Below are 15535 nucleotides of genomic sequence, written 5' to 3'. Positions count from 1 at the left end.
ATTATTATTATTATTATTATTATTATTATTAGGCGTTAGGAACTCGAAAGCTCATTGCCGCAAATACCAAATCCCGCCACTGTTCCCGTCCCTGAGCAAGATCCCTCCATTTGTGACCCTCGTACCCCATTTCGTCAGTATTAAATAAATAATTAATTACTGTGTTTCAATAGTAAATTTATTTAGTACAGTATTACATTTCTGTGTAAAAGTCTACATAAAATTTGTATAGTTGTTATTTTTATAGTTACCAACACTATGTCTTTTTCTCTAAGTGTAGCTAATTAAAAAAAAGTTTAAAAAGCATCTTTAAAATTTAATTATATAATGAATTTTTTTAATTAGATACGAGCCTGACGAACGAAATTGGTAAATACAGAGTTAATCGTAGCACCGAGAATATTTAAAGAATCGTATTTGTGGAAGATAAGCATCAATCTCAATTTTTTTAATAGGCTCGTTAACGATCACTATGTATGCACATATGGACAAAAATTCACTTAGCATATATAGGGGTCGCGTAATTGCGGTCAATTTAGAATAGTCAACATAACTTCGAACCGACCGCAAATTTTCGACATTTCGCAGAACCACCATATTAATCGAAGGGTAATATCGGGACAGCGACAACCCTCTGGTTCTATTTGATGATGAGAAAAGAAATATGATTAGGTCGCAATTTTAACAAATCGATCCAATTCGGCAGGATTACGCTTTGTTCCCAGAAACACGTGGCGGTCAGTTTTTCGATACTGTGTCGCATGGTAGCAGCGGTTACATAACAATAGAAAATACAATAATGCGGTATATACTAGCCGGCAGTACGGTTCAAAGATTAATTGAATGACATTGTTTTGCACTATTAGTAATCGATCTGTGAAAGGGAGCACGACGGACAGAATTTAAAAAACCGAAACGTATGGAATATTAAAAAAAGGACGAAGGTATCAAATCAGCCGAGTTCTAATGGGAAACGTTGCACTAAAATAAAAGTTAATCATAAATAAGCAAAAAATATGGAAAATAAAATCTTACATTTTTTCGGTAATTTAATTGAGATGTAACTAAAGGGAAATCGATATGAAGAAATAATGTTTAAAAAATGAGAAAATTTACAAATATTATGATAAAATAACATACACGGTAAAAACATTTTGTATTTGTATCAAACCTTCAAACTGGTCCTCATTTAAATTTTTATGTTGAATTTTTAATGCAAAAATGTTAATTTAATTAAAATGTTAACATAATGTGTCATTTAAATATTTTACATTAAAGTAATGTTTAATATTTCTTAGTGTTAAAATAACACCATTTATAAACAAGTGAACAAATAGCATAAAAATTATATAGCTTTAAAATTTTAATAAATAAGTATATACGTGTTATTTTAATATATTATAAATATTAATTTTACCGAAAAAAATGTTTTCACAATTTGTTTTTAAATTAAGTCAAAGTTGTTGCATTATTCCTCATTCAGAATAAAATCTTTTTTCAAAATAAAAGAAAGCAATAAATATGCAAAAAATATGGGAAAAAACAACTATATAAAAACAAAAAAGTTTGTGAATTACAGTTTTCTATTACTATCTATATTTTTCATATAATATAAATGATTCTCAAGTATATAATCAACTAAAAGTATCCATCCACATTTGAATAATATAAGTATATTATAAAACCTCGAGCTGTTATGATTTTGAAGCTTACAAGAGAAATAAATAGAAAATATGATCTGAAACTACTTTATCCTTAGTACGTACACTCAGATATTTTTCCTTTATTCTTTTTTTGTTTATTCCTTTTGTAAACTCAAGGTTTTATTCAACATTCTTATATATAATATTCAAATGTAAATAGATACGTTTTAGTTTTATTATATACTTAAAATAGTTCAAATCGTCTGTATGTAAATTGCATTCGATCGGTAAAATAGACAATTCCTTTGGAGTTTGTCATTTCAGTATCCCCGCAAGCCATTATCAAACTATCGACTCAGGCCTACTTGATTATTGACCCATAGAATCTACAATGAATCAGCAGTCAGAATCAGCAATCAGATCGATCAGAGTTGATAGTCTAATACGGGTCTAAAATGCATCTAGATTATTGAGCTGAGTCTCAAGCCGAGCTTCGATAAGCTGAACTTGAACCGAACTTGGAGCCAAACCTTTGTGAACGTTACGTATATAAAACACATAATTAAAACCACAATATAGATCGCAAAAATGCTTGCAACGCTCACGAGATTTGACTTAAAGATCGTCTCTAATGTATTCAAAGTTTGGTTTAAGATTTAGCTTAAGACTCGGCTTGAAGTTCGGCTTGAAGCTCGGCTCGACATTGACTCAAAGTTTGTGAGTTACTCGACAATCTGGATGCACCTTTAAGTTAATATAAAAATTTAGATGGACCGTTTGAAACACGTGAAATATGTTAAATTTAATACAAATTTTCCAACTGTGTAAAATAATCGAGAATAAGATGTGAGATCGATAATTGATTTTGGATGAAAGAAGGAAAAGCTCGCTTTAAAACGGAATGCCGTGGTTTGCTAATTTCGGGCGTTTACCGTGCTACAATGGCGGTCTTTCCAACCCGGGCACTGCCGAGCATAACGAGACGATAGCAGTTGCGCGGCGGCGGTTTGCAAGCGTCCTCCTGCGACGAGGTAGAGGCGGGACTCGGGCTGACGGGCATAGCGAGCATTCCATCCTCCGGACCCGAGGGACCCTGACCATCCACCAGCTCAGGCTCCGCTTGTGCTCCTCGTCGACCGCGAGCGTTGATCCGATGCTCAACGGACTCGTCGGTTGCACTTCCGCTTCTGCAGAGCCTCTGCACGCAGCACAGGAGTCGGCCGCACGCCTCCAGCTGCGGAATTACACGTCCGTGAATGCGACATTAGCTCTTAATCCCGTAGCACTTTTGTACTCTCGGGACAAATGTATTCCGAAGTTGTAGATATGTCGAAATTTCTGCACTCCCATGTAATTAATCGATATTGTATAGAGTCTGACACGAAAATAACTAGTATTTCGTGTAATTTATCGCTACATAAAAGTTGTTGCTCTCTGGTGTCCTAATTTTGTTTTTAAATTGCATATAAAAAAGTTCAAATGTTTTTTTTTTTAATAACAATACAAACTAATGGTAATATAAAAAAAATGAGTCAGTTATAGAAGAATTTAGTATTGTTTGCATTCCTGGTTTTCAGTATAAATTGCGACAGGTCGTTTATATTTTATATAGAATTTTGATGGGGTGTATCTCTCGCGAGACTGCATCAAATTCCGAAAAATTCATCGATTTCGTCGGTAAACAGTATATTTGTAAATTTACAACAAATTGTTATATTGTTTGCATGTATATCGGATGCATAATTCAACAAACAATATCTCCAGTATTTCCTTGATCTTTTCCAATAGATAAGAAAAGCAACCATATCCAGACGACATCGTATTCCTAAGAAATTCAAGAAAGTGCAAGAAGAATGGGATATTCGAAATCCAAGCGTAAACGCACGGAACACAGATCCCGATTGGATTTTCTTGAATTGATTCGTGACGGGAGACTTCGGTAAAAATACTTTTATTAAAGTGAGAGAGAATATAAAGAGAGAAGGGGCGAATGCTCCAGACATATTTCAGTGTGCAAGCACTCTTGAATAATTTCCCCTGCTTTCTGTGCCGATGTCAGAACATCCGGAAGTTGCTCGCAACAATGGATGGAAAAAGTTTATTTTTCCGGAGATTAAGAGAATATGAAACGCGTGGTGCTATCAACATACGTATATATATATTTTTCAATACAATCCATAATTATGCAATCCTCGATAAGTCCTCGTTGAATGTTACATAATCGATATTCACATATTTTATACCACATATTTTAAAAAGTTTAACGAGAATGCTTGTCATATTGGCGAGAAAGCTTAAAGGAGGCACACTAAATAAACGCGAAGAACTTTGCGCTGCAGGATATAGGTATCATGGGAATTGGAAGGTTCAGGTTCCTCAAATACGTTCAGGAATATTTTCAAATAAATTTGAAACGCTTTGCGCATCCTTGCACGTTCCTTGCATCACATGCGGAAAACACATGCAAGTCTCCCGAATAATTCATTGAATTGAGAAATATTTGTCTGTCTCTATATGCCTCGCGTTTTTTTATTTAAATGGCGGTATAATAATAAAACATAGAACGAGAGAAAAAGACCGTAAACGCCATACTATAATTAACTCTTTCATTGAAAAGAGACTCCAAGAGGTCAACATTGTCAAGTGCAGTGGATGCAATTATAAAAACCATCATAAGACTACGCCATTTTTAATAAAGTGAGATGGAAATAATATTCTTTTTCTTAAATCAATGCGTATTATTTAAAAAAAAAATAGATTTTGCTTATCTTTTAAGTTAAAATTATTTATCTCAAGTTTTTACACATTAATTAGAAAAATGACATCGGATTCATTTCCATCATATACAAATTTACATCTCGTTTGAATACTAATGTCCCTCGAACGTCAATGTCAAGAGAGTTTTATTCACACCCAAGAAGCACGAGTTCCACACAGGATAAACGATAACATTCTTCTTCTTCGCATTCTTCAAAAAGTTCATTCTCCGTCTAAGATATTTGCCGTCACAATCTGAACGCAGAAGCTGGTAGAATAATAGAATGCGTTATATCCTTACCATAACGTCGTGCATTTCTAACTTGGTCGCGTTGAATAGAGGACTAATGATTGCAACGAAGCAAGTTCTGAATACTGCTTAACGCACGATAGTTAGAGAAGACCTATTAGGAAAGACAGAAACGGTGTTACTTCATGAATGATAGCGAAGCTACTTGTGTCGTTTTAACTAAGATTTCTCTTCAAAAGAGACAAAAATTAAATAAAGGGTTTCGTATTTACTGAAGATTAAAATTTTAATGCTACATGAAAAGAACAATTTTGTTAATGTATCTAAAGATTTAGCTAGCTAGGATAAGGTAGTACAATTTCGAAAATAGTAGTACAATTCTGAACGAAATAAAATTTGAATTCAATTTTCAAGATTCGAGTTTAGTAACCATCTCATTGTGTGGAAGATACTAAAAAAAAGCAGTAAAAAATTAAATGTACCATGTTCGATATTGTACCATTTCGTTTCCTATAGATCTGAAAATAATTTTGTTGGACTATCAAAATAATTATGTACACTGACAAAAAATTATACATTTGACTAAATTAATTTAGTTCGTCTTTATTTCTTTTGATGGAAACTGTATGTTTAAGTCAAACATATATTATATTTCATTTAAATACATAGATTCTCCAATGAAAGAAATAAAGAATTAAGTGAATTCAGTTAAATGAACAATTTTTTCTCAGTATAGTACGCTCAAGATGATTGCTAGAATGTTAAAATTTTCTGCATCTTACTAATTATATTTTGATAATCCAAGAGAAAATTATTTTCATATCTATATATGTAGCTAAATTTTTAAAAACTTTAGCAAAACTATTTTTTCCGTGCATTAAACTTATAAATACTATCCTCGTTTATATAAATAATTTTTCACAAATATTCTGCGATTAATATCATTAAAAGCATAAAAATTATTACAATGTCATATCAAACATTAATTAACTTTCTTGAAAATGTAATATAAATAAAAAAGGTCCACAATGTCTGCAATGGATCGTTAAACGAGAATCTTTGTGGACGCGTTTTTCTGAAAAATATATGAAGTAAGCTTGATGCTCGTCGTCGTCGTTGCTCGGTAAATTTACCTCTGGACAAGTCAGCGTGCCGCTCCATGTACCTCGGTTTCGAGACGATACGCAAGAGGTGAGGCTTTATAAATATTTAAATAGGACACCTGATGCCCGCGTGTTGAGGGTGTGGGCCGCAATTATTAAAGACTCCATTAAAATACGTCGCACGTATTACTTTCTTTACGCTGTCTCTTTTTTCTTTCTCTCTCTCTCTCTCTCTCTCTCTCTCTCTCTCTCTCTCTCTCTCTCTCTTTTTGCCTCTTCAATACGTAGTAACACTTGGTTTGAATGAAACTGAACGTAAACCGCGTTTTATCTTTGCCATGTTCCACGACGGTAACTATACGAATCACTTCGCTACATCGACAACTTCGTTGTCGTTTAACAAATAGCGATATAAATCGTACCGACCGATAGAACTTCGTTTTGTTTCTTTATCTCGAGCACCGTCCAGATTCCTATTTGCGGTATTTAGGCCATTAACGCGTCGCTCAACTCTTAAATTTCCGAGCAAGATCGCAATTACTGACTGCAATTGTTTCAGTGTCGAGGACTATTGCTACCTCGATAATAGTTTATTTCTGTTCTGCGCCAGGAAAATGGGGTTACGTTTTATTCGTTGCACTTAAACTATAAACGTACGGAAAGCAAAACGCTAGAAAGGTTTCGCATGAATCGTCAAATCGTTTCTAGAGTCGTGTTTTACTTCCGCGGAAGTGTGACGATAGAGTGTTATCTGTCTCGCGATATATACGTCTCAGTGATATCGACGTTTTCTGTTACCTTCATTCGCGTATCCTTTCGCCGTGCAAATATCTCTCAAAATAAAAGTCGAACGTGACCCTGTTACTATTTTTAGGATTTATGAACGGTTTCAGCAAAGTCGGTTAACTTTAATCTCGGAGATCTACTACATCTTTATTTTCTTCTAGAATTAGATCGAGTACATGAGAAACCGAGATTTATATTTTCTCTGACTATTCCTGTGCGAATTTTCAAAAAGAGAATCTAGTTCCCGTTAAACTAGAATTTACTTTTCATTACCACAAATTTTTATCATTTTCCTTTTAATAAATAGAGATAAGCATTACATTTCACCAAAGTACAAACTGTTGGTGAAAGGGCAAATTAACGTGATACTAAATATTAGAGCGAATATCGCGATGTAACTAAGTTGAAGTAACAGTCTTAGATCGTGTTGATTTTCATTTTAATTCCTCGACCTCTGTCGAAAATAGTGGCGATTCTCCAGGGAAGTAATAACGTTCTGCTTACGTTATGGCTATGAATACTGCAGATGATAATAGGCAGCCTTTGATGGTACTAGACTAGAAACCACGTTGAACTGCGGGAACTATGTAAATGCAGATGTTAGTGCTCGTATCATTATCCCTTATCTATTCCATCTAATAATTGCTCCGATCGAAGATATACAGATTCGAGGCAGGTTATCTCATCATTGCATCGCTCGCATATTCTCACTAATTTCAACTTGCACCAACGACATTTAGAAATTTAGCCAAATAAAAGTCTGTCGAAAAGTGATAAGCGTGCAGATTTCTATTACAACTTCTAAGGAAAGATTAAATTAAAAGATAACTGCACGCTATTAGCTGTAGATTTCACTGTTTAACGGTTGCATTAAAAAAAGAGCTTTACTAGTCTACCGTGAGAGAAAAAAATGATTGCAAGTACCACAATTTAATCATAATTTACAGTCAGTTTCGATGTCAATGGCATATATACTTTTTAACACAAATAAGCGAAGAAGGCCATATTCGATCAAAGCGATCAGGCGAATCTTGGCGCCTAATAATGCTTTTGTAAATTTTCCAATTTCCAGTTCAAGTAAAGTGCGAGATGATTTGTCAGGCTTTGTCTTTTCAGACAACATACACGTCTAAGAACGAGACATAAGACATCTTAAACATATACAACGAAAACGTAAAAACATTTTTAAATGCGTCTAAGACATCTAAAAGGCATCTTTAAACCATCTTATCCCGATTTTAGACTTTACGTTGTCTCAGTTGTCTTTGTCAAGATAAAAAAAATAATCAACGTGCAGTTTATTTAAATCGTAAAATTCAAAAATGTTATTAGACACTATCCTATAAATCCGTTTTAATCAAATATAGCCTTCTTCGCTTATTAAACATTTTTCAATCAATTTTTCGTTTAATATTATATTTTTTATAAAGTTAGAAATATAATTATTGGTTATTAACATTATAAGAGAAATAACTGCAGAAATGAAGTTCTTAACTATAATTATTTTACTGTACAATCACAAATCTGAACACTTTTCTCTGTAATAAGATCCTAACATCTCAAATAGCACATTATATTTGCAAAACTCATTAACTTGGTATACTTTATGTTTACTATATCGCTTCACATCGCGACGTGGCACAATGGAGAAAAAATGAGCAACAAATGTCTATATGCTATGCGTGTGCTATTGATTTTACGATTGCGCGCTACGACAAAGCTCTCGGCACGCGAGGGTTTGAGAAACATTGATCTCTTAACACCAGCGACCCACCAGGTTCTGATACAACCAAACAACAAGGTATATCGGTAATGTGCCCGTACCAGCAACATCGGCAATCGGATTATCACAATGCTGCTTGCCGGTCCTCACTGGGACATGCATTTGACGGTATCGAACAGAGTTCCAAGTGTATCGCAGAACGTTATCCTCTTAATGCTGCTGTGGCTTAATCACTCTAAGCGGATTTGGCTGTCAACGTTAGCTAAACATCCGTTTAACGATTCAGTGGCATAATATTTTCTAAACGAGCGACCGACCGAACTTCCACCTGAGGTAGTTTTTCACGCGGGTTGTTCGAAGCTTAACGAAACTTACGATAATGTGCGGCCATTATTACGCTGTTTCGAGGCGGTCGATTATATGACACGATGTTTTATATATCGCTGCAATGTACAATGACAAATGTACATGGAAATTTTACTGTCCGCATATTTACGTTTGCAATTGTTCACCAGCATTTATAAATCGTTTATGTTGGCCTACTTGTGTTATTCGTATATTTTACGATGTACCGACATATATATATGTATATGTTTAACTTAGCTACTGTATATTTCGTTTAATAAACGATTAGAGCGGTGCGCTGCTGATGACAGCGTATCATTATATTTAATTTACTCGTTAATCACCACCGCATATTTCATTCGTTCGATTTCGCGCAAGAGATTAAAAACTTCCGAGCCGCACACGCGTGGCTTCCTACGTATAATCCTCGTTGCAGCGCAAGCAGTGATATTATGTGAACCTAGAATTATGCAAGTATATAATTACGGCATAAACGATTACTACGCCCTATTTAATCTCGGGCTGATACCCCTTTGCCATCAGGTCGTTCGTTCAGATATCGCCCGAGCCGCGAGGCAAGATGGTTAAAGCCGCCGTCATTCCCCCAAGAGGAAAGCGCCGGTTCTTTCCTGAAAATTTTATGTACTGGATTGAAATCTGAAAAAAACTAAATAAACAAAATAAATGGCGAAAAAGAGTCGTCGCATAACTTACTGAAAAAAACTGTTAGGTGCTTAAAGCAAGGTACTTACTTTCTGTTTTCTCTCGCATATGCATATATAATTCCCGTTATTATTATAATAATATATATATATATATGGAAAGAACGATTTTACTGAAATACTTAAAAATTTTGCTAGATGCAAAGCTGAAAATCATTTTGTTGGATTATCAAAATAATTATAATAATAAGTAAGACACTCAAGTATGATGATGTTGCTGTAAAAAGTTTTGACACTCTAGCAAATAGTTTGATAAACGAATCGTCTTAATAATCATTCTGATGGACCAACAAAATTATTTTCAAATCTGTATCTAGCTAAATTTTTGAATATTTTAGCAAACCCCTTTTTTCTTTGTAACGTAAAACGCTATTACGTTAGATATTTACGTATGTATTTTTCACACTTTTAATGATGTTGTTAACCTTTGTGATATGTTTACGAGTAAAAACTGTATATCGAAAAAATTCCTTTTATACATGGAAAAAACATTACTAAAATATTTAAAATATTTTTAAATCTGTATTTAGCAAAATTTTTAAATACTTCAGCAAAATCGTTTTTGCCTTGTATATAAATACAAAACGCAGATTTTTCAATAATTTTCACATATACGATAATATTGAGAATAACATATGCCACATATTGTTAATCTCTGTAATGTATTTACAAATGAAAATCATATATTAAAAATTCTCTTTTATTAGATATACAGAAAGAACGATTTTACTTCAAAAAATGAATATATAAAAAATTTAGCAGAATACAGATCTGAAAAGAACTGTATGGAAATATCAAAATAATTATAATACATAGAACACTCAGATATGATGAACAACGCTAGAAAAAATTTTTTCTACCAATCGGGTTAAGCGTCTTACATAATTATTTTGATGGTGCAACAAAATTATTTTTAAACCTGTATCAAATTACATTTTTAAATACATTAGCAAAATCCTGTATATACTATTTCTCATGCATTTAATGCGCGATAATATCGTCAACGGTCTATGAAATACTGTCATAGATCTGTCCTAATGCATGCGATAATTGAGTAAAGACGAATCTCTGGAGATTTCAATTCGCCAATAAATTACTCGTGATAATTAGACGATATGGATACTCCATCTGTTCCAAGTAGAAAAGTAATTCTGCCCATCTTTCTCTCGTTTTACCTCTCTTTTCCCCTAATACTTCTGCCACTTGCGTCTCGCGTCGTTACTTAACTTACGACTAACTACTCACTAGCGTTTCTACCACTGAGTGCTTTTGCTTGCTCGCGCCGTAATCTGATTGGGCTCTCGCCGACTGTTATTTCATTTGCGAGTTCGAGCCGCGACTATACGCTATTGTCGCAGGCATTGTTGCTATCGCTGTTTCTCACATTCGTGTGTTTGAGCGTAAGTAACAATCTGTGATAGCAGCGAAGGCTGAGAGCGATTCACGAGTTTACGAGCGAGCGTCATACAGAAGATAGACGCGCCCGTCGACATCAACCGCGATGGCTGAAGAATGTCTGTGCGGTTAACGTGCCGGAAGTAACTTCGCGTATCGGCACGTATAATATATATACATACATATAGGATGTCCCATATGTTCCGCACAGGAATATTTCAAACGAGTTCGAAATATTGGCTTTGGAAAAATATTTAGACGCCAATAGCTCCCAAGTGAAAATCAAAATCTGGATCATTGCAAGGTAAGAATACCGTGGCCGTTATTCTTCGACCAATTTAAATGGAGGTTAATTGCGTTAGATATTTAAAGTAGAAAGAGATACTGGAATCCGATTACGTCTGATTAAATTTTCATTAGATCGTTTCCAGAAAGAGAGATCAAGGAAATCGTGGGTGAAAGGTAGGCGCGGACACCCTGTATAGATCGTCGTTTAAACGCGAATTTCCACCGCGACTATACTAGTTTATGCAAGCGGGAGATTTTGTGTGTGCGGACTATATCTGGTATATATATCTATTATAATATAACATGGAATAAAGCGCAATTTTTGGAGGAAACGACGTCGAGACGACGTAAGTTTATTTTCAGCCCGTTGCTCGAATTAGCGAGGGAGCTTTTACGCGGCGAGCTAATCGACGAAAAGCTTGATGCTGGATTCTAAACGATGGTTAGGTACGTCCTGGTAATTAAGAGTACGATTGTCTCTATTGATCGACAATCGTGAGTAAACAACCACACCCGCAGCACTTTGGACAAGCGCTCCTCATACACGCGCGATTATTCATACACTTTTGTATCCCACTCGTACATGTTGTACAATACTCATGCGACAGATGGAATGCAAAAAGAGCAGGGTGATCCCGCATTGGATGTCGGTGATTCGATTATCGACTGTAATCACTCAGCTTGACTTTTGTTATTTTCAATTCCAATTATCAATACTGAGATGAAACTGAGCGAAAAATTTGTATTCGTAAAGTGCTTGGTATTTGTGATTATAATTGCATCGTAAAATAATCAATAGTCAAAAATTTCATTTTTATAATTATTACTGCTACAATGTTGGTAATAATAATTATATTTACATATGAAAGAAATATTTATATACGAACAATTTTGCTGAAAGAGCTAATATTTTGCTGGACACAGATCTAAAAATAATTTTGCTGGATCATCGAAATAATTTTGTTTGAAATTCACACTGATTGCTAGAATATTAAAATTTCTTGCAGCATTGCTCTTCATGTTTTGGTTTCCATTCTTTTCGTGTAGTTCTATAATATAGTAAAAAGTACTGTATAGAATTATAAATATAATTATTATTATTACTAACGTTATGATGTAATGACTATAAAAATGTTGTGTGTGAAGCTTCTAACCTTTCTAACTAAATAATTATTTTACCATGCAAAGTTATATAAATACAAACAGTTTTCTCTCGGTTTATTAGGTTCAAAAGTTCAGCTGAGTGATTACTGTCGATTATTGAATCAACGCGACATTCAATGCGGGATCAATACGTTCGTTTTGCATTCCAGCTTTCGCACCTATATTGTACAACGTCAGTCATAAACACTTTTAGTGCACAGATTCTCGTTAAACGTCGAATTTTTCTACAATACCTGCGCTAGAATTTTTGATATTAATTTTCGTAGCAAACTGACAAGTGTAATTTGTAATGAATCCTTTTTTTTTCTTTGCGAAAATGTCGTGGCATCGACAGAGCCACCGAGTTTTATAAGCGCGCTTGAAAGTAAAGGCCCTTCCTGACAGCATAAGTCTCTGAAGGGAAATTGAATAACGAAACTTCGTTGTCCATCTAAACTCAAGTCAAGTCTACTTCTTGAGAATTTTAATTCGAGGTACCAAGATACTTGATATTGTATATTAAGAAGTGGAGAAATTCTCCTCGAGAAAATATCGATCGCAAATTCGATAACCAATATACAATGAAAAATAAACTGCGTTAAATTAAGAATGGAGGTACATATGGTAGCGAAGCATACAAATATTTTTTCATTTTGTTACATCGCGTATCACGCCCTGCGATATTTATTGCGACACGTGTAACGGGATATAACGATACCGTCCGGCTGAGTGATTGTCATTTGAACCGAAAATTCGCGTATATCGTAACGATCGTAACGATGTAACGGAAGCATGCACAAAAGCGCATCGTACAGAGACGCGGTGCTCGATGTACCGCGAGAAATTTGACGGCGCGGCCTACTGGAAACTCGCATCTTTTTTTTCCCCTCGCAAACAGTTTCCTTTGCTTCGTCGGAGTCTCTTCTCCAAACTAAAGCCGAGCGCTCCGCTGCTTTTGTGTCCCGATGGCGTAATCGCAACGTTCCAAAGCACGACGCGACACTCGTGCAATCGTGTGAATGCATTTACAAACGTTGCAGATTATCTTCGCGCGTAGCCTACTTCCTGAAATAGCTAGAGTTTTCTCCACGACCTCTATCCCGTGAGTGCGATAAATTCGGTTATTGGGTCGAGAAGTCGAGCGGATTTCAAAAATAATAACCGTGCTTTCCCGAGATATATTTTGTTCTAGCCAAATGTGTTTTAACAGAAAATAATCGATATCGCGCTTAAGAAAGCAAATCGATAAGTGAACGTGCATCTGCGTTTATAGATACTACTCGTCAATTAGCTAATGCTTCAGAAATAAATTCTTCGAACAGCTGCTGAGATATTTATTATTCTTTGTTCTTTAGTTGACAGTGTTTAAGTATATTTTAACCGTACAAAAAAAAAGAAGAAAAAAGAAAAAGAGAAGAAGAAAAATTAAATTTTTATTTTTGAAATATTACATTTTTCATACAAGATGACACAGGGAAAAATGCAACAAGGGGAAAGGCGCCACTTTGTTTATAGCTTTTGTCGTAGAATCCACACATTGGCCATTTTGACTGTGTACAAGCGAATAGTAAACAGTTCCAACAGAAAATGTTCGTGTCAATCAACGTCGGAAAAGATTTGACAAAATACAAAAAGGTATGTCGTGAAATATTTTTATATTTACGTAGAAGTTATAATAATATCTTCCCTTCACGCTTTAGGAGAAAATGACAGTAAGTACAAAATATATAATTTTTCGTGATTGACACCGTCATTGAAACAATTTTATAAATTAAAATTTTGAACACTTTATATAATATAATTCGAATTAATTTAAATGAATGAAATGCTGTTTAAACGAATAAAAATGTATCCTGCAACTTATTAGTAAAATACTCTTTTTTATTTTCTCAATTTATATTTCATTATATTTTTATGTGTTTTTTATGAGTTAAACTCTTGATTGCGTGCTATAAATAAGTAAAACGTGCAAGTTTATGTTGCGTCATATTATTTAATTACTTGTGGTATTTTCTTCCATAGGAAGTGGCAGTTAACCGTGTATATAGGGGAGAAAGATGCCATTTTTACAGTGTCATATCAATTTTTTCCAACAATATAAGTTCCAATAATACGAAATAAGAGTTTAATTCGTAAATTTATATAAAGAAAGGTCTCTAGAATAAAAATAAATAAAAAATTTTTTGTAACTTAATTCAATAATAAAAAGTTACTCAAGAATAAAGGCGTAAGTGTGACGTCTTCCTCCGAAAATTATCTTAATATTTAATTTAATTGTATAATTAAAATAGCAATATATTAAAACAAAGTAATTAAATTATACTAAAGATACAACGTCATTGTAATTAACGGACGCGTGTGTGTGTGTGTGTGTGTGCGTGTGTGTGTGTGTGAATATATATATATATATATATATATATTCCATTATGTCTTTATATTTATTACTTCATCTTTATTTTAATTAATACATTAATGTAATGAAAGTTATAAAATTTGATATATTTAATTTAATTTCCTTTAGACTTAATATAATAATGTGTCGAAAATAGTATTCGATTAACTTAGCTATCGACTTTAAACCCGAAAATTGTGGTCTCAATATTTACATATTCTAATTAGATTAGAATGATATATTTAGTTTGGTTTCCTTTAGATTTATAATATAATAATGTGTCGGAAATAGTATTCGATTAATCCATCGCAGCTATCAATATCTCAACTTTAAACCCAAAGATTGTGGTCTTAATATTTATAGATTGTAATTATATTCACAAAAAAAATTCTTATGTTCGAGCGGCAAAGCTCACCAGTTGCAGCATGGTTACGTCTGTTGACGGTGCAACAAGTCGGGTTAACAGCTGTTTCGGGCGCATATAGTTATATGCACGACGACGGCACTATGGCACTTCGATTTGGCCCAAGTCCAGGCCGAGTTTACGAGGCTTTAGTGAACTTGGGCGTCACGTCTGTTAAACAGGAGGCCGTACTATCAACCGTATAAGTTATAGTAAATGAAGCATTTTGTAAGTTTCGTGGGTGCAACGAAGAATGTAATCTCGTCGAAATCGTCACGATCGAGTAAAACAATTCTCTCGGTATGTGATAATAGTAAACATACTTAATTTAGTTTATGAAATAAAGGAGATTGCATTGTCCGACATTTCTACAATGAATTCTAAAAAAATAAGTGATAGGTATAAATTAAAGAACTCTGGAAAATGTGCAATAATAGAACATAGACAAATATTAGTTAGTACTATAACATTTGTGGTTATAATATGATTATATTATTACCTTATAATAAATTGTAAAAGAGATTGACACAATCGGATGTTTCGAGCCATCCTTAGCGAAATATTATATGTATATATATATTATAT

The 15535-nt window shown here is 34.0% G+C and overlaps 1 protein-coding gene across 1 annotated transcript in view; it reads right to left on the bottom strand.

Annotated features, from left to right (window-relative positions):
- The window catches only part of LOC108751263 (GTP-binding protein Rhes), a 25954-nt gene that overhangs the window by 7204 nt on the left and 3215 nt on the right, over positions 1-15535 (bottom strand). Inside the window, exon 2 of the mRNA XM_018491349.1 lies at positions 2576-2877. Within this exon, the coding sequence (XP_018346851.1) occupies positions 2576-2712 (137 nt within the window). The 5' untranslated portion in view covers positions 2713-2877. The remainder of the gene's footprint in view (positions 1-2575; positions 2878-15535) is intronic.

This window comes from Trachymyrmex septentrionalis, unplaced genomic scaffold (genome assembly GCF_001594115.1).
Source record: "Trachymyrmex septentrionalis isolate Tsep2-gDNA-1 unplaced genomic scaffold, Tsep1.0 scaffold43, whole genome shotgun sequence".
In the NCBI taxonomy this organism is placed as follows: Eukaryota; Metazoa; Arthropoda; class Insecta; order Hymenoptera; family Formicidae; genus Trachymyrmex; species Trachymyrmex septentrionalis.
Note: the sequence above shows the minus strand (reverse complement) of the source record. Positions and strands in the feature narration are given on the sequence as shown.